Source organism: Apodemus sylvaticus, chromosome 17 (assembly GCF_947179515.1).
Source record: "Apodemus sylvaticus chromosome 17, mApoSyl1.1, whole genome shotgun sequence".
In the NCBI taxonomy this organism is placed as follows: domain Eukaryota; kingdom Metazoa; phylum Chordata; class Mammalia; order Rodentia; family Muridae; genus Apodemus; species Apodemus sylvaticus.
In genome coordinates this window covers 67,679,506-67,698,098 of record NC_067488.1, presented here as the reverse complement: position 1 = coordinate 67,698,098, position 18,593 = coordinate 67,679,506, and the positions used below count along the sequence as shown (strand labels likewise).

General features: G+C 49.5%; 2 protein-coding genes across 6 annotated transcripts; both read left to right on the top strand.

Moving 5' to 3' along the window:
* Window positions 1–3,715: 3,715 nt before the first annotated feature.
* Amhr2 (anti-Mullerian hormone receptor type 2) lies at window positions 3,716–11,268 on the top strand. 2 transcript variants are annotated; one of them, XM_052161502.1, is made up of 11 exons: window positions 3,716–3,861; window positions 4,158–4,340; window positions 4,569–4,760; window positions 5,024–5,095; window positions 5,282–5,394; window positions 5,505–5,735; window positions 8,966–9,080; window positions 9,195–9,367; window positions 9,557–9,704; window positions 9,843–9,979; window positions 10,811–11,268. In XM_052161502.1, the coding sequence occupies exons 1-11, from the start codon at window positions 3,813–3,815 to the stop codon at window positions 11,111–11,113; spliced, it is 1,716 nt and encodes a 571-aa protein (XP_052017462.1). In that variant the 5' UTR covers window positions 3,716–3,812; the 3' UTR covers window positions 11,114–11,268. The 2 variants fall into 2 exon arrangements, with proteins under 2 accessions (XP_052017462.1, XP_052017463.1); XM_052161503.1 differs by lacking the exons at window positions 3,716–3,861; window positions 5,282–5,394 and having other exon boundaries at window positions 4,240–4,340.
* Window positions 11,269–14,840: 3,572 nt separating this feature from the next.
* Window positions 14,841–18,368, top strand: Prr13 (proline rich 13). Of its 4 annotated transcripts, XM_052161833.1 has the most exons (5): window positions 14,871–14,943; window positions 15,362–15,448; window positions 15,552–15,590; window positions 15,991–16,328; window positions 17,764–18,368. In XM_052161833.1, exons 3-5 carry the CDS (start codon window positions 15,572–15,574, stop codon window positions 17,806–17,808), a joined length of 402 nt encoding a protein of 133 aa, XP_052017793.1. In that variant the 5' UTR covers window positions 14,871–14,943; window positions 15,362–15,448; window positions 15,552–15,571; the 3' UTR covers window positions 17,809–18,368. The 4 variants fall into 4 exon arrangements, with proteins under 4 accessions (XP_052017790.1, XP_052017793.1, XP_052017791.1 ...); XM_052161830.1 differs by lacking the exon at window positions 15,362–15,448 and having other exon boundaries at window positions 14,841–14,943; XM_052161831.1 differs by lacking the exon at window positions 15,362–15,448 and having other exon boundaries at window positions 14,881–15,044.
* The last annotated feature ends 225 nt before the right edge of the window (window positions 18,369–18,593 follow it).

The window sequence follows — 18,593 nt, the reverse complement described above, 5'->3', positions numbered from 1 at the left end:
GTGGCTTAGATCTATAATCTTAGCACTCAGGAGGCAGGAGGCAAGTGGACCTCTGTGAGAGGCAAGCTGGTTTACAAAGTGGCATTATATTTCAAAACACGTGTGTATGGTATATCTAGTGTGCATATGTGTGTGTGTGTGTGTGCACACGCATGCATATGTGTATATCTGGTGGTGAAAAATTAAGTCAGCCAACACTAGCAAAACAAAATGACACTAAATCACTTGTGTCTTCTCCAGTCCTCCTAGTCTCCTTCAGAGATCTTACTTTGTCAGACAGACACTTAAGCGATGGCGTTCCATCTTAGGCCCTTTCCTTCTTACTCAAGTTTCAGCTATTTTAGTATATTCTCTTTCTTCTTTCCCCACCTCTGTCTCTGTTGTCATGTGTACACACATCCCTATTGCCTGTGTGGAGTCCTGGGATTAAAGGCATCTGCCACGGTGACTGGCTATGTTGTTACTTTTTAAGTTTCCTAGGCTGGCCTTGAACTCTCTCTGTATCCGAACAGACCTTGGAGTTTTAATCCTCCCACCTCAGCCAAGAGCCAAGTAACTAAGATTACAGGCTTGTGCCATCAGTCCAGATTTTCTTCTTTACACACACACACACACACACACACAGAGAGAGAGAGAGAGAGACAGAAGACAGACAGACAGACAGACAGACAGAAGAGAACAGAGAAGTGGAGAAGGGGGAGAGAGATTTGTGTATATGTGTGTGCACGTGTGCAGGCACATGCATGCAAGTGTCTGAGAAGAAAGTGCTAGCTCCTCTGGAGCTCTGGAGCTACAGTTACATGTATTTGTGGACTGGAAAATGAACTCAGGATCTGTAAAACAGCAGGGCACCATTACCTGCAAGCCTGGCTTATGTGTGTGTGCAGCCACACATAGTTTGTTTGTTGTCTGATTAGGATTCCAATTCAGGTTCTGTCTGTCCAACTTCAGTTGTACCCCCCTGTCCACCACCTTGAGACAAGGTCTCACTCTAGTCAGGATGGCCTGGGATTGACCATATAGCCCAAGATAGCCTCCAATTTGCAGCAGTCTTCCTGCCTCCTAATCCCAAACCCTGATATTACAGCAGTGAGCCACCGGGACTGGGTTCTGGGTTGTTTCTGTCTTCAAAAGGAATAGCGACCCAAGGCTCAGGAGCTCGTCTCATCTCGCCACTGATCCTTCCTCTGCTCCCACTCTGGAGGAGAGGGTCTCCAGAGACATTCCGAACAAAAGAAGCCATTTGATCTTCAATTGACTACATCCCCACTTATCTGATCTGGGGGCTGGCGAAGGAGGACAGCAGGAAATAAGCGCAGCATCCCACACCTTACCAGCACAGCCCTGCAGACTTCCAGAAGGGCCACAGAAGGACGCGATCGATCTCCAGCCCTGTCCTTGGCTCCAGCTGCTGTTTCACAGCTTATTGCCTCCTCTCATGCTCCCCAGGAGAAAGACCCCGCCTGCTGAGCTGGCACCTTCACCTCTGATCTAAGCTAGGACACTTTGAGGAAGGTGGCTAGTACCGATAAAGAAGCATGAGCAGGAACAAGTCCCCTTTGACCAGCTCTTTGAAGCCAGCTACTTACACATGTGGACGTGATAATCTATGACTGGTTTCTTACTGGGGGGGGGGGAGAGAATGAGGCTGCATGCCTGTGTCTATTGCAACACAAGCCACAGACCCTTTGTTCACATGGACATGCCATCTACACGCCCTGTGGCCTCCTTTATGTTTTATAATACTGCATGCAGTTTAGGACATTTTGGAGGCATACTGTGAATATTAGTCATCTGAGGAGGCCCTCTTGCTGGGGACAAGTATCTTCTATGTCTGCTGACCTCTGGTGGTGAGATTTTGAACTGTAGGCTCCTTTCCCAGTTGTTAGCCTGTTATGCTGACTGGTACACACTTCTCAGCAATCCAAATTCAAATGTTGAAATTCTGTAAACAGTGGAAAGATTCTTTTTGACACACAATCTATGTAATCCTAGCTGTCCTGGAATTTGCCATGTTGACCAGGCTGGCCTTGAACTCACAGAGAACCATCTGCCTCGGCCTCCTGAGTTTTGGTATTAAAGGCATGCACCATGTCCAGCATGGAGCCATTTCTTTAGCTTCTGAAGTTTGCAGCTGTTTTAAGGCAACATTGTACAATACAGAGAACAGAGCCTGATCTTTAGAGTCATACATTCCCAGGTTCAAATCTTACTCTATGCTGAATCTTAGTGAAAAAAAATTAGATGATTTAAAAATGCATATTTCAGGCTGGAGAAATGGCTCAATGGTTAAGAACACTGACTACTCTTCCAGAGGTCCTGAGTTCAATTCCCAGCAACCGCATGGGAATTGTGTGTGTGCAGCCACACATAGTTTGTTTTTTTTGTTTTTTTGTTTTTTTTTTTTGTCTGCTTAGGATTCCAATTCAGGTTCTGTCTCTCCAACTGCAGTTGTACAATCTGTAATGAGATCTGATGCCCTCTTCTAGGGTATCTGAAGACAGCTACAGTATACTTATATATAAAATAATAAATAAATACTTTAAAAAGGGGGGGGAGCTCTCTGTAGACTCTAGGCAAGTTCCTGTTACCATGCTGGTTTTTTTTCTTTGTTAATGCAAAATTACACAACACATTACCATTCTAATCATTTTACTTTACTTTTTTTTAGTTAGTTAGTTTTGAGTTGATTTTTGTTTTGTTTTGTTTCTGAGGTTTTTAGGTCTTGAGACAAAGGCTCACTATATAGCTCTGGATGTCCAGGAACTACATAGACCAGGCTTCAAACTCACAGAGATCTGCCTTCCTCTGCTTTCTGAGTGCTGGAATTCTAACCATTTCCAACACTTTTCTCTTTCTGTTTTTTTTTTTTTTGTTTGTTTGTTTTGTTTGTTTGGTTTTTGTTTTGTTTTGTTTTCTCGAGACAGGATTTCTCCGTGTAGCCCTGGCTGTCCTGGAACTCACTTTGTAGACCAGGCTGGCCTCGAACTCAGAAATCCACCTGCCTCTGCCTCCCAAGTGCTGGGATCAAACGCTGCCCAGCCACTTTTTTCTTTCTAAAGCTTTATTTATTTTGGATGTCTGGAGAGATGGCTCAGCCCTTAGGAGCTGTTAGGAGCAAGTGCTGCTATTTTATGTGCTTGGGTATCTGACTGCATGTCTGTCTGTCTGTACACCACATGCATGCCTGGTGCCCACGGAGGCCAGAGGAGGATGTCAAATCTTTTGGAACTGGAGTTGTAAGCTGCCATGCGGGTGAACCAAGTGCTTTTGATCACTGTGCCATCTCACCAGGCCAGCTCTGAGATTTTTCATATCCTTTCTGATTTTTTGAATTTGAAAAATGAGGTCAATTTTAGTTGAACTGTGAAGTGTTCTCCGTTCAGGATGTTACAGATCTGAGTTCTCAATCCATGGGAACCATCTTGGGCAAAGCTGAGCGTCCTAAATGTTTGACATCTTTCTGAAAAGGGCAGAAGGTCCAGCACCTTCTTCCAAGGTCAGTAAGGGGTAGAGATTTCGGAATTAATTATCACAGGGTTCTCAGCTGGTCAGCCAAGGTCCCTTCCTCCCCTCTCTGCAGAGAAAAGAGGAGGTAGTTGAAGAAAAGATTGGTTCTCTGCTCCTCCCTTTCTCTCCCTGTTTTCCTCACACCCACCTCTCCCCCACAGCAGCCTTCTCCCCCACAGACTGGGACAGGACAGAGTGGGGCGGAGTTGGGGATTGAGGGCTTGGAAGCCCCACAGTGCCCTGTATCTGTAGGAAGCCTTGGCTTGGGTAGCGTGCTGGCTTATGCTGGCATCTTTAGCAGGATGCTGGGGACACTGGGGCTTTGGACACTGCTTCCTGCAGCTGCACAAGGTAAGTGTCTACAGAGAGGGGAGGGGTCTTTATACCACTCAGTAAGGGAAAAGGTGTACTTGAAGCAGCAGTCACCCATTTCAAAGAGGCCAGTGGGCTGGATGAATGCAGAGGAGAGACAGAGCCGCATGCATATTCCCATGGCGGCTCAGACCTTAGGCCTCTGCTGACCCAGTGTCCTGTGCCTCTGCTGTACTGACCTGGGATCTAGACGTCATGTTTTGTTTATCCTTGGCTGATATTTGTTCTTGCCTTCACTCCCTTCTTGACTCCCCTTTCCTTACCTTGGACTTCAGTATCCCCAAGCAGGAGGACCTGTGTGTTCTTTGAGGCTCCTGGAGTGCGGGGAAGCACAAAGACACTGGGGGAAGTGCTAGATGCAGGACCAGGCCCCCCCAAGGGTATCCGCTGCCTCTACAGCCATTGCTGCTTTGGGATCTGGAATCTGACCAATGGCCGGGCACAAGTGGAGATGCAAGGTGAATGACAAAGTACCTGGTGTGTGAGAGCCAGGGTAGGGGAGAGGCTAGGCTGGGGGAGAGGTGTGTCTAGATTAAGGGAGGCAGCCAGGAGAATGGGGAAAAGTGGAATGTGTAGAGGGAAGACAGGCTTGTCAGATGCCTTTGATAGAGAAGGGATTTGTTCTCTGTCCCTAAACCTCACTGAGCTCTCTCCTTTTCCTCCTTCCCCTAATCCCACCCCATCAGGATGTCGAGACAGTGATGAGCCGGGCTGTGAGTCCCTCCGCTGTGACCCAATCCCCAGAGCCCACCCCAGACCCAGCTCCACACTCTTCACATGCTCCTGTGGTACTGACTTCTGCAATGCCAATTACAGTCATCTGCTTCCTTCAGGAAGCCAAGAGGCTCCGGGGCCGCAGGAGCCCCAGGCTACCCCAGGTTGTTGCTTTCCCCAGGGTACTAGAGCCCACTGGGTGGGAGGGAGGGGGGGGGAGAAGCATAGGTCAGGGTGAGAACCAGGGCCAGTTCTCACCCCACCCCCGCCCAAACTTTCCCTCCTCCTGGCCTTGGAAAGTTGGTTGCCCTGGTGACTGGGAGATAAGGGGACTTGTGACCAGCATGGGGGTGGTTTGGAAAGCAATCTCTTTGAAGAGGGGAGAGGTTCAGTACTCACCCACATGCCTTCTTCCCTTGCTGTCCAGGTGGGCCCATCTGGATGGCACTGCTGCTGCTGGGAATGTTTCTTGTGCTGCTGCTGGGTAGCATCATCTTGGGTACTAATCTCCCCCACCCCTCCCTTATAATAGCATGACCCTTCCCCAAAGTTCCAAGCCTTCTCCAGGCTCTGCTGATCCCCCAGGTCTGCGGTTTTCCTTGCAAAATGCTCTCTTCCCACATAGCTCCCTTGGCTGTCTCTGTCCTGTGTACCCTACCTACCCTAAGGCTCTTCTCTACTTTAGCCCTGCTACAACGAAAAACCTGCAGAGTGCAAGGTGGGTCAGACTCGGAGCCAGGCTCAGGCGGAGACTGCAGTGAGGAATTGCCGGAGCTGGCTGAGCTGCGCTTCTCTCAGGTGCTCCAGGATGGAGACTGGGCTCCTCTGGCTCCTGGAGGTTCTGCTGGGGAGGAAGCCTGACCCTGGTGTGAGCTCTGAGGCCCACAGTCAACCCTGTGTCTCTACAGGTAATCCAGGAAGGAGGTCATGCAGTCGTCTGGGCCGGGAGGCTTCAGGGAGAGATGGTAGCCATCAAGGCCTTTCCCCCAAGGGCCATGGCTCAGTTCCGAGCTGAGAGGGCTGTGTACCAGCTGCTGGGCCTACAGCATGAACATATTGTTCGCTTTATCACTGCTGGCCAGGGAGGCCCTGGCCCCCTGCCCTCTGGGCCTTTGCTGGTACTGGAATTGTACCCTAAGGTGAGCACCGAGGAATACCTGTAATCTGTTTTATGCTCTATACCTATGGGCTGCTGTGTGACGACGGGGCCTCACTCACTCATGCCTATTTTCCTGCCTCATACTTTTCTTAAAATGAGTATATACAGACTACTGGGTCATAGAAAGGGATAAACACAAAAAGAAGTTGCAGATGTCAAGTGTACTGAAGGACAGGGCACTGGGAACAGGAAGAAATAATAGTGATATAACTCAACCCAAGGGGCTGTGGAGATGACACAGCTGGTAAAGATGCTTATTGTGCAAGCCTTGGGGACCTGAGTTCAGTCCCCAGAACTCAACTCAAGGTAGAAGGACAAAACTCTACAAAGTTGTCCTCTGAACACCACAACGCACTCTGGTGTGGCCTCCCAAAGACTCCCCCTCCAGTAATAATTTAAAAAACGTGTATAGGTGTTTCACCTGCACATATGTCTATGCACTGTGTGCATACCAGGTGACCATGAAAATTAGCAGAGGGTATTAGCTCTTTTGGGGCTGGACTTTCAGAGTAGCTGTGATGTGGGTACTGGGAATTAAACTCCAGTCCCTGGAATAGCAGCCAGTATAACTGCTGAGCCATTTCTCCCAGGTTTTTTTTTTTTTTTTTGTATTTTTGTTTTTAAAGATTTGTTTATTATTATAGGTAAGTACACTGTCACTGTTTTCAGACACACCAGAAGAGGGCATCAGATCTCATTACAGATGGTTGTGAGCCACCATGTGGTTGCTGGGATTTGAACCTAGAGACCTTCAGAAGAGCAGTCAGTGCTCTTAACCACTGAGCCATCTCTCCAGCCCTCTCTCCCAGTTTTAATAGAAAGAAAAGATGCACATAGCCTGAAGTTAGAAATTAACAACATGAAGAGGAGGAAAGCTGGGTGTAGTAGGTCTTGACTATAATCCCTGTACTTGGGAGATTGAAATGAGAGGGCTGAGGTGAATTCCAGGCTAGCCTGGACTAACTATGACCCTGATTCAAAGAAATAAAACAGGCCTAGGTGCAGTTAGGACATACCCTAAAGTCAGCATTAGGGAGGCAGAGGCAGGCATATGTGAGTTCAAGGCCAGCCAAGGTTACAAAGTAAGATGCTATCCAAAACATCGCCCTCTCCCTAAACAAAAGAAAATAAAAGTGAAAAGGAAGATAGAGGCAGAGGTGGGGCTACATGGAACCTGGGCCTGCTGAAGACTGGGGTGCATTTTAAGCCCTAGGGGAGGCTCTAGGCACTTTGAACACATTCACGTGCTTAACCTTTAGAAGGATACTATGAGGTAGACACTGTATCCATAGAGGAGAAAGGAAACTCCTTTTCTCAGGCTATGTGACCTGAGCGTCTGGCTCCTCACTGAACTGCTGCTATCTCCTGTTTATGCAATGTCAGCACCATCTGTTCCTTTCAGTGAGCGCTCCCTCCACCAGCGCCTCTGCCCTACTTGTACTTTAGCTCCCAACCTGCTTAAATGCAGAGGCTCTTTCCCAGGCTTTATCAACCTTTACAACTCTTTCATTGCTGAGATCTTGAGTTCTAAAAAGTTTCCCTTTGGATCACATTCTTTTTGGGCCAATTGAAAATTACCTTTTCAGCCTGGGGATGTATCTTAGTCAATAAAGTGCCTTTTGTGCATGAGGGCCCAAGTTCAGTTCTTGGAAATAAATTTTTTTCAAAGATTTATTATATGTAAGTACACTGTAGCTGCTTTTAAGACACCAGAAGAGGGCATCCTATCTCATTACAGATGGTTGTGAACCACCATGTGGTTGCTGGGATTTGAACTCAGGACCTCTGGAAGAGCAGTCAGTGCTCTTAACTTGTCTGGGTACAACCATGGCATACTAAAGGTGTTTAGCATGTTCATTAATAGCCTATTTCCAGTTGCCCCTCCTCCACTGGCTCCACCCATTTATGTCTATGCGGGCCTGTTACCCCAGGTCAGGTGGTTCGAGGGACAGATGCCCTTGACCACCTTTGTCCTGAGTCCTTTGAGTCAGCATGTGACGGAGACTCAGTCAGACTGCTTGGGTCTACTTGGATTACAACTCCATTTGTGTCTTATTATCTGACCTCAAGAAAGCTTACTCAGCATCCACTAAGTCTGCCTCCAGCCTGTGTAGTAGTTTATTGCCTGTGTTGCTGGCACTCAGAGGTAGAGGCAGGAGGATCACTGCAACCTGGAAGGCAGTCTTCCAAGTCGGCCAGGGTTGCATACATGCCAGGGAGATCCTGCCTATAAGGGGGAAGAGAACGAGGGAAAGGGCCAGCAAGGCGGTTCATGGGTAAAGGTGCCTCCACCTAACATGAAGGCCTGAGGCAGTCCCTGGAGCCTAGAAGGTAACAGGAGAAAACCAACTCTAGCAAGTTGTGTTTGGACCTCCATAGGTACCATGTAGCATGTAGGTACCTACATACCCCCACACACAAATAAATAAGTGTACTAATTGTTTCAAATAAAGGATGGAAAGAAAAAAAGCCCTAAAAAAATCAGGGTAATCAGAATGCCTTCATCCTGGGGTCCTCATAAGGTCTATAGGAGACTCTAGTTTTTTTTTCTTTTTTTTTCTTTTTCTTTTCTTTTCTTTTCTTTTTTTTTTTTTTTTTTTTTTTTTGGTTTTTCAAGACAGTGTTTCTCTGTATAGCCCTGGCTGTCCTGGAACTCACTCTGTAGACCAGGCTGGCCTTGAACTCAGAAATCCACCTGCCTCTGTCTCCCAAGTGCTGGGACCAAAGGCGTGCGCCACCACTGCCCCACTCCAGACCTTGTTCTAAGGGCCTGGGTTGCAGTTAAGTACCTGGTACCCCCATGTCAGGCCTTAAATGTAGGAATTTCCTGCTTCATTCAGCCTCTTGAGTGCTGAGATTACATGCATGTGCTACTATGTCTGGCTAAAATTATAATGTGTGTGTGTGCGCGCGCACGCGCGCGTTTGTTTGCAGACTGGCATGTTCCTGTTCTCCCTTCCTTCCACTTCCCAAGTCCTGGGGTGGCAGGCACACAGTACCACACCCAACCAGAGTTACTATTTTTGCTGTCACTTTGATGTATATTATCATGTTTCTACTGTCTCTAGAGTCTTGACCTGGTTCTGTCAGGGTGTCTCTGTCTGCTGGGGAGGTGAGGGCTGGTGTGTGTGGGGTCTGACAGTAGCTCTGCTCCCTGGAATGATGATCTCCAGCTCTGTGTGCCTCACCCCTCCCTCTGCTTTTCTCCAGGGCTCCTTATGCCACTACTTGACTCAGTACACGAGTGACTGGGGAAGTTCCTTGAGGATGGCTCTGTCCCTGGCAGAGGGCCTGGCATTTCTCCATGAGGAGCGTTGGCAGGATGGTGAGTAGCCCCACTACGGGGAGGGAGAAGTCAGTAGCCGCACCGATTCGTCCAGTTTTCCCTCCGCTTAGGGGTGGATTGCACCGAGGAGAACCACATGACCTGTGTCCACAGGCCAGTACAAGCCAGGCATTGCCCACCGAGACCTGAGCAGTCAGAATGTGCTCATTCGGGAAGACAGGTCATGTGCCATCGGAGACCTGGGACTTGCCTTGGTACTCCCTGGCCTTGCTCAGCCCCCTGCCTTGGCCCCTACTCAACCCCGAGGCCCAGCTGCCATTTTGGAGGTGAGTGCTTTTGATAAGTGTGAGATCTGAAATGATGACCCTGATGACCTGATGACCATATAACTGTTGCTGTGACAACGGCGTGGTTTGCCAGAAGAGGGGGCATTGCTGAAATTGGGGGATGTGTGGACCAGAGCTGCAAGACAGGTGGCCATAGAAGTGACTCCTGGCGCTCCACATCTTCTCTAGGCTGGCACCCAGAGGTACATGGCTCCAGAGCTCTTAGACAAGACTCTAGACCTGCAGGACTGGGGTACAGCCCTCCAGAGAGCTGATGTTTACTCTTTGGCGCTACTACTGTGGGAGATCCTGAGCCGCTGTTCCGATTTGAGGCCTGGTAAAGTCTCCACCCAGTGTCCCACCTAACAAAGGCTCACATACCTTCTGACCTATTCCAGAGTAGGCTCCCTAGTTTTACCACCTGGGAGCCCCCTCACCAGGGTAGGTTAACAGTCTATGTCTATACTTTTCCCAGACCACAGACCACCACCTTTCCAATTGGCTTATGAGGCAGAACTGGGCAGCAATCCCAGTGCCTGCGAGCTCTGGGCCCTGGCGGTGGAGGAGAGGAAGCGCCCTGACATCCCGCCCACTTGGAGCTGCTCTGCCACAGTAAGAAGCCACAGTCTTGCCACCCGGGGGCCAGGAGTGGGGGCTAAGTACGGATTTCAAGGACTTCCCTGCTACAACCAGACCTCCTCCTAGCCCGGGCCTCTGTTTACCTTTTCTTCTGCAAGTCTCACACACTTGGTTCCACCCACCTAAGTCACACACCTTCTTGTGGAGCCTTTTTATTCCTATCCCCTTACTCCATGGTTAGCTCCGTCATTCAGTCGTCTCCTCCAGGAAGTCCTCTCTTACTTTTCTCTTACTTGGACCTCGGCCCCTTTGACAGTTGTCTCTTCAGGAACAGTGTACCCTAAAGTTCAAACTGGTGTCCTGTCATCTTGTACTCTGCAGCTCCATTTCTGCTGTGGACAAATTAAAGCCAGCTCTGGGTATAACAAGGTCAGAAGAGTCTCCTAATAGTGAAAGTGCAGAGCTCTTCACACATAGTTTCCTGAGATGTCCCTTTTCCCACTCTCCTGCCTGAAATTTCTACCATACTAGTGTCTCTTGGGTTGGCTAATGGAAGCCAGGCTTTGTCTGCAGGACACACTGGTTGACTAAGAGAATGAAGAGTAACTTTCCACTGGCACGTAATTCATTTCCACTGAATTATCCTTAGAGGAAAAGGTAGACCCCTTTGGAAGGTATCTGAGAGTCCATCACAGGGAACAAACTCAAGGGGCTGGACTTCAGGGGATGGTGCTCAGAGGTGGGGTATGGAGTCAGGAGTGGTAGGACATGCTCTGTGCAGAATGGGGTGGAGCACAGAGAAGTGAAGACTGGAAACATCTACTCTGGGGTTGGCCAGGCCCGCCATCTACTCTCTCCCTCCAGGACCCTAGGGGGCTGAGGGAGCTCCTGGAAGATTGCTGGGACGCAGACCCGGAAGCACGGCTGACAGCCGAGTGTGTGCAGCAGCGCCTGGCAGCCCTGGCTTACCCTCAGGTGGCTTCCTCCTTCCCAGAGAGTCCACAGAGCTGCCCAGAGAACCGCCCTTCTGCACCTGCCTCTGCTGCTCTCCCCTGTAGGCTTCAGCAGAGTTCTTGTCTCCTCAGTGTTCAGCAAGGCCCTGGCTCTAGAAGCCCTGAGCCCGTTGGCGCCACTGTTCAGGTGTATGTCAATGAGCAGCTTGTATGAGCTCTTTACCCAGGCGTGCGTGCCTGCGTGCCTGCGTGCCTGCGTGCCTGCAGCAATCACATACCTGTTGCTGCCATTCCCTGTGGGTTCCTAACCCATGGGGTAGATACGCTCAGGAAAGAGAATAAAGCCAGATTCCCACTCCCTCTCCTTTCCACTAATGTGTATTTACTTCTTTAAGATCTGGTTATTTTATTCATAGTACATGTGCTTGACAATCTGTGTATGCCACATAAGTGCAGGAGGCGTTGGAGCCAGAAGATGATGCCAAAGTCCCTGGAACTGGAGTCACAAGCGGTTGTAAGCCACCATGTAGGTGGGTGCTGGGAACAGGTCCTTTGCAAGAGCAGTGATTGCTCTGAGCTCCTAAGCCATCTCTTTAGCCCTTTATTTTATATTTATTTAGTTTTGAGTCAGGGTCTTACTGTGTAGCCTTGCCTGACCTATACACCTACTACTCAGTATGTAGGCCAGGCTAGCCTCAGACTTGCAACAACCCTCTTGCCTCAGTATCTGGAGTACATGCTTGAGGCATTTATCTACTTACTTATTTATTAGACAAGGTTTCACTATGTTGCTCTGACTGGCTTGGAACTCACTTTGAAGACCAGCTTGGCCTTGAACTCACAGAAATCTATCTGCGGGTCATATCCTTTCTCTCTCTCTTGTTTTTTTTGTTTTTTTTTTTTTGAGACAGGGTTTCTCTGTGTAGCCCTGGCTGTCCTGGAACTCACTCTGTAAACCAGGCCTTGAACTCAGAAATCTGCCTGCTTCTGCCTCCCAAGTGCTGGGATTCAAGGCGTGCACCACCATCGCCTGGCAGTGGCACAGCTTTTAAGTAACAGATTAAAGGATTTTTGCCATTAGAAGTGATGCTCATGGGGGCCAGAGAGATAACTCAGCAGTTAAAAGCAATAGTTGCATTTCTAGAAGACCCAGATTTAATTTCTGGCACCCACAAGGCAGCTCACAACTGTCCATAACTCCAATCATCTGGTGCCCTCTTCTGGTTTCTACGGGTACTGCATGCACAGGGTGTACAAGACATACAGCCAAAACACCCATACACATAAAATACAATTTTTTTAAAATGATATTTATGGGTTGGGTACATAGCTCAGTTGCAGGCACTTGCTTCACATATTTTGAACTCAACCTGTTAGAACTATATATGCTGAAGCACATGTTTGTAATCTTTATCTTTTAAAAATAAATATGAGAGGGCTGGGGAAATGGCTCAGCAGTTAAGAGCACTGACTGCTCTTCCGTCCTGAGTTCAAATCCCAGCACCCACATGGTGGCTCACAACCATCTGTAATGGGGATCTAATCGGGATCCGATGTCCTCTTCTGGTGTGTCTGAAGACAGCTACAGTGTATTCATATACATAAAGTATTTTTTTTTTTTTAAAAGAGAGCTGGGCGTGGTGGCACACACCTGTAATCCCAGCACTTGGGAGGCAGAGGCAGACAGATTTCTGAGTTCGAGGCCAGCCTGGTCTACAGAGGGTTCCAGGACAGCCAGGATTCCACAGAGAAATCCTGTCTGGAAAAACCAAAAAATGGGCTGGAGAGATGGTTCAGTGCTTAAGAGCACTGACTGTTCTTCCAAAGGTCCTGAGTTCAAATCCCAGCAACCACATGGTGGCTCACAACCATCCATAACAAGATCTGATGCCTCCTTCTGGATTGTCTGAAGACAGTGACAGTGTACTCACATATAATAAATAAATCTTTAAGAGAGAGAGAGAGAGAGAGAGAGAGAGAGAGAGAGAGAGAGAGAGAGAGAGAGAGAGTTGTGACTTGCTCTTGTTTCTGTAGCACCGGAGGGAGGCAGATACAGGACAACTGCTTTTCATCCAAAATCAACTGAGTCATGCAGGGCGACTGTGTCTCAAAACAACAAAACCAAAAGTGAACTTATTTACCCGGAACAGTGGAATGAAACTATAACCGCAGCATCTGCTGAGCACATAGAAATCCTCTCTCTTATCTATCTTTCTACAAAAAAGAACCACAGGCTGTGCTTCTAGAAGCTGGCAGCGTTGAAGCCTGGGGCTGGGGCTCAGCAGAACTTCCTCCTTTTGTTCTCTGAGGCTGGTTTTTGTTTTGTTTTCATTTTTTTCTGAGACACAGACAGGGCTTCTCTGTGTGGCTCTGGCTGTCCTGGAACTCACTGTGCAAAACATGCTGGCCTCAAACTCAGAGGTTTACCTGCCGCTGCCTCCAGAGTGCAGAGATTAAAGGTGTGTACCACTAGGACAGGGCTCTCTGAGGTCTTATGTAGGGTTGGCTGACCTGGAATTCCCTAAGAAGCTAGCATTATCCTTAAATTCTGGTTATCTTCCTCCACTTCCCAAGTGCTAGGTTACAGACAAGTCTACCTTAAAGCAAGGAAGCAAGCAAGCAAACAAAACACCTCAAGTACTCACTTGTAGCCTCAAACCAATGATAGGGACTAGAGAGACAGCTCAACAGGTAAAGCATTTGCTTCTCATGCATAGTGTCTGAGTTCAGTCCCAGCAGCGGCGGGTCAGCAACTCGCATTCCAGGGGGTTGATGACCTCCGCTGTCACTTGGTGCACGTACATTGAGGCAAAACACTCATGCACATTAAAAACAAGTAAATCTTGCTGGGCAGTTGTGGCGCATGCCTTTAATCCCAGCACTTGGGAGGCAGAGACAGAGGCAGAGGCAGACGGGCAGAGGTAGAGGCAGGGGGGCAGAGGCAGAGGGGCAGAGGGGCAGAGGCAGGGGGGCAGAGGCAGGGGGGCAGAGGCAGAGGCAGAGAGGCAGAGAGGCAGAGGCAGAGGCAGAGGCAGAGGCAGAGAGGCAGAAGCAGAGAGGCAGAGGCAGAGGCAGAGGGGCAGAGGCAGGGGGGGCAGAGGCAGAGGCAGAGAGGCAGAGAGGCAGAGAGGCAGAGGCAGAGAGGCAGAGGCAGTGAGGCAGAGGCAGAGAGGCAGAGGCAGAGGCAGAGAGGCAGAGGCAGAGGGGCAGAGGCAGAGAGGCAGAGGCAGAGGGGCAGAGGCAGAGGGGCAGAGGCAGGGGGGCAGAGGCAGAGGCAGAGAGGCAGAGGCAGAGGCAGAGGCAGAGGCAGAGAGGCAGAGGCAGAGAGGCAGAGGGGCAGAGGCAGGGGGGCAGAGGCAGGGGGCAGAGGCAGAGGGGCAGGGGCAGAGGGGCAGAGGCAGGGGGGCAGAGGCCGAGGCAGAGGCAGAGAGGCAGAGGCAGAGGCAGAGGGGCAGAGGCAGAGGGGCAGAGGCAGAGGCAGGGGGGCAGAGGCAGGGGGGCAGAGGCAGAGAGGCAGAGGCAGCGGCAAGCGGATTTCTGAGTTGGAGGCCAGCCTGGTCTACAGAGTGAGTTCCAGGACAGCCAAGGCTAAGCAGAGAAACCCTGTTTCAAAACCAAACCAAACCAAACCAAACCAAACCAAACCAAACCAAACCAAACCAAACCAAACCAAACCAACTTAAAAAATTTAAGCAAAGCAAACAAACAAAAAACAATGAGAGTTTATCTCGTTTGGAGCTGGCCCCGCCTGGGTCGCGCCCTAAGGAGCATTTCTGCTGCGTCTTAGTATTTCACCTGTGTGTTTCATGGCCCTTCTGTTTTCTCCCAAAGGCTCCGCCTGGCGGCTAGCGCATCTGCTTCCTTCTTGTTTAGTTGGATCACAGCGATTGACAAGTCAGTTCTCCAATCATCATGCCGAGTGACCACATAATTATCAACTAGGTCACAGGGGCGGTGCGGAAGCATAGAATGAATAGGGGTGACCAGGAAGTGCGAACCCAGACTGGGAAGGAGGACCGGAGCGGGACCGGCGATCTTGGGAAGGTGATAGGGCATCTGGCCTCCCAAATTCCCTTCTCTCTTCTTAGCTGGGCCAGTGATCCATTTATACCTGAGAACTAGGAACTCCATTTGCCCTTCCTTTGGTGTGTGTGTGTGTCCTAAGTGTCTTGGGACCTGGAGTGTCTTTTTATTGATGCTTCAGGACGGGGCTTCTTTTTTTTAGCTTCACTTAAAGGTGAGCAGGAGTTTGGGTCCCATCTCACACTTACGGATGCCTCAAGGCCTCTGGTCCCTTTCCAGGGAGAGGGAAATCTCCCCATCCAGGTGGGATAGTGAAAGCGGGAGGGGCCTTGGGCAGAGAGTCCCTGTGACTTAGACGCTGGGCTAGAGTAGGCTAGGAGGGCGCTGGAAAGGGAAAGGAAACTTTTTTCAGTTTGTTTTGTTTTGGTTTTCAACCTAGGGTAGCCCAGGCTGTCCTGCAACTCTCTTTAGACAAGGCTAGCCTCAGAACTCGCGATTCATCCCATTTTTAAGTGGAGGTTTATCGGTGAGAGCCTTCGGAAGGCAGAGGCTGTAGGGTGGGGCTCGGGCTCTAGAAAATCCTTTTCCCTTCCTGGGACCTTCAGATTTTTGCCTGTTTTACTTCCTAGGCTTGAGCTAACATCCGGACATGTGGAATCCTAATGCTGGTAAGTTCCTGGGGGGCTCTCCTCCGACATCCCCCCAGCCCATTTTGCAATGAAACAGGAAGTTTATGTATCTATCCCGCAATCCCAAGCAAAAGCAGTCGCCGGACCACTGCCTGCTACCATTCTGCCTTTTTTATAAGGTTTAAGGATGGTAGTGATTTTTTTTTGTTGTTTTTTTTTTTTTTTTTTTTTTTTCGAGACACGGTTTCTCTGTGTAGCCCTGGCTGTCCTGGAACTCACTCTGTAGACCAGGCTGGCCTCGAACTCAGTATTCCACATGCCTCCGCCTCCCAAGTGCTGGGATTAAAGGCGTGCGCCACAACCGCCCTGCTAAGAATGGTAGTGATTTGTGTTACGTGTTGATAGAGTTCTAATCTTTATTCTTGGATTCTTCTTCCAGGGCCAAATACATATCCACCCCAAGTTGTGTGCCCAGGAGGTTCCAATCCTGCTTGTCCACCACCTCTCAATCCTGCCTTCCCCCCTGGCCCCTGTCCTCCTGGAATTCCCCAGGGACATCCAGCTTTCCCTCCCTGCCGCCCCCCTTATCCTGTACCACAACCAGGGTGTCCAGGATACCAACCCTCAGGTCCCTACCCTCCCCCTGCTCCCGGCATGTGCCCCATGAATCCATCTACTCCTGGCATGATGGGCCCAGGAATAGTGATAGACAAGAAGACTCGGAAGAAAATGAAGAAAGCTCATAAGAAGTTGCACAAGCATCACAAGCACGGGAAGGTCAGTGTCTCCTGGAGCCTGGCTGGCTGCTGAAGGGGCTCAGTTCAGATGGACCAGGGGTGATCAGGAGTCGCGAAAGGGCATTCATGGTTTGTGGGTGTGGGAGCAGGCAATCGTGTCGCTTTGGCTGATGCTGGTGGTTTTTCCTTTATGTAAAGGGATCCTCCTGAAAGGAGTTTAGTAATCCTGAGGCATCAGCCCACTTCCACCTGCAAAAGAAAAGTGAAGTGTTGGGAGAATTTCAGAGCCAAAAGCTCTCTACCTTCTCTACCTCTTTCCCAACTACTTCCCCCACCTACCCCTGGACACACCCACTGAGGTTATCTAAATATCAAAAGTCAGCCTTTGACACCGCCCAGTGACGCATGATAGATTACCCGAGTGGTGATACAGTCCTTCATTTCCTTTATCTCCTTCCTCCTTCCCGGGTGCCGAGTTAATTACCTGGGCTATCCTTCTGTGACTCAGCCTCTGGCCAAGCCTAGGGTGAAAGGGGATTTTCCTTCACATGACAAGTACCTTCTTTCCACATGAATGTTCATTATTATTAGTGAGGTTGGGAGTTTCCCTGGGGACTTGGGAAGAACATCAGTCTGAATTTTGAGGATTCAGGTAGGTTTTTATGATCTGGGCTTTGGTTCCTAATTCTGGATCTTAGGTAGAAATGTGGGGATTAGGGAAGAAAAGGAGGCACTGAATGAGGGAGAGAAACCCGAGAGCCTAAAAATGTTTTTGTTTGTTTGTTTGTTTTTGTCCCCCCCCCCCCCCAGACAGGGTTTCTCTGTGTAGCTCTGGCTGTCCTGGAACTCCCTGTGTAGACCAGGCTGGCCTCGAACTCAGAAATCCGCCTGCCTCTGTCTCTGCCTCCCAAGTGCTGGGATTAAAGGCGTGTGCCACCACCACCCAGCGAAACTTTTTTTTTTAAACAGTAGTTGATGGAGGATTGTCTGTGTGGATCCTTGGATGGGATTTCTCCAGCTATGTCTGTCTCTGCCATTTTCCCCACTTTTTCCCCTAGTGGAACTTAGAAGTACAGCATCACCCACATGGCAGGTCCAATTTTCTCTGAGGTGTAGAGAGATTCTAGTTTGTCATTCCTTCAAGCTAATGAGTAGGGACATTTAAGGTAGCAGCTGCTTCTCACAACTGTGCTGTCTGTTCCACATTCCTGGCCCTGGCTAGGTGTGGAAAGTGGAAACTTGCTTGGAAGGCAATGTGTTCTAGTTCTGTGCAGTGATTGAGGACAATTTAATCCATTCTTGTATGTTCACTGCTGTAGGAAACCCTTGATTTTGTTGGTTATGGGACAGGACGGTATGAGCGAGCGAAACTCCTGCCTACAGGATGCTTGGGTGGATGGGTGGGGCATCAAGGAATGGCCCCTGGAGTGACCGGAGGTCATCTGGATCTGATGATGTGTCCTTTCCCCTTGCAGAACTCCTCTTCCTCCTCCTCTTCTTCCAGCAGTGACTCTGACTGAATGCAGGGCCTGAAGCCTCCCCTCAAGCCTCACCAGCTCCACTCTCCCACCAAGCTTCAGCTGTCATCTTGTACGGAGGGGAATTAGCCCTCTGTGCCCCTGCCTCACTCCTACCTGTGCCTCCCCCTGCTGTTCAGTCCTGGTTGTCTAGGGAGAATGGGAAGATGGTTGCCAAGGTCTAGCAAAAGCCGCCCTCTCCCTGCTTGGTAATATTGTAGCTGATGAGGTCAGTCGGGGAACTATCTTTTGAAGATGGTGAGACCTCTCAGCTAAACCCGGGAGTGCCATTTTAAGATTTGCACTATGTGATTCCCCCCCCCCCCCCCCCCCCCCCGCCCCCACCTTCTTCTGTAATGCTTGTGACTTTTGTAATGGCGGCACGAGATTTAGTGGCAACTGTGTTCCTGGCAGGCCTTACAGATCGCAGTAACTTATCACAGGGCTGCTGGGAAGTGCAGTCCCTTTGCTTAATGAGCTCTTTTGGAACCCGACTTATTCCTTAGTTCAGTATGTTATCTCAGATGACTCTAAGTCCAAATAAAAGCTACTTTCTCAGCTTCTCACTTGTGCCATTACCTTGGCTAGGCTGGTTTTATTATTCTTGGTCATACTCTTTAAAATATGTTGCTTTTTTTTTAATAACTCTGAGAGTCTTATATCACCCAGGCTTTGTGTGTGTGTGTGTGTGTGTGTGTGTGTGTGTGTGTGTACGTACATACATACAAAGTGTGACTCTGATATACAGATCCTCCTATCTCCACCTTTGGAGCGCTAGGATCACTAGC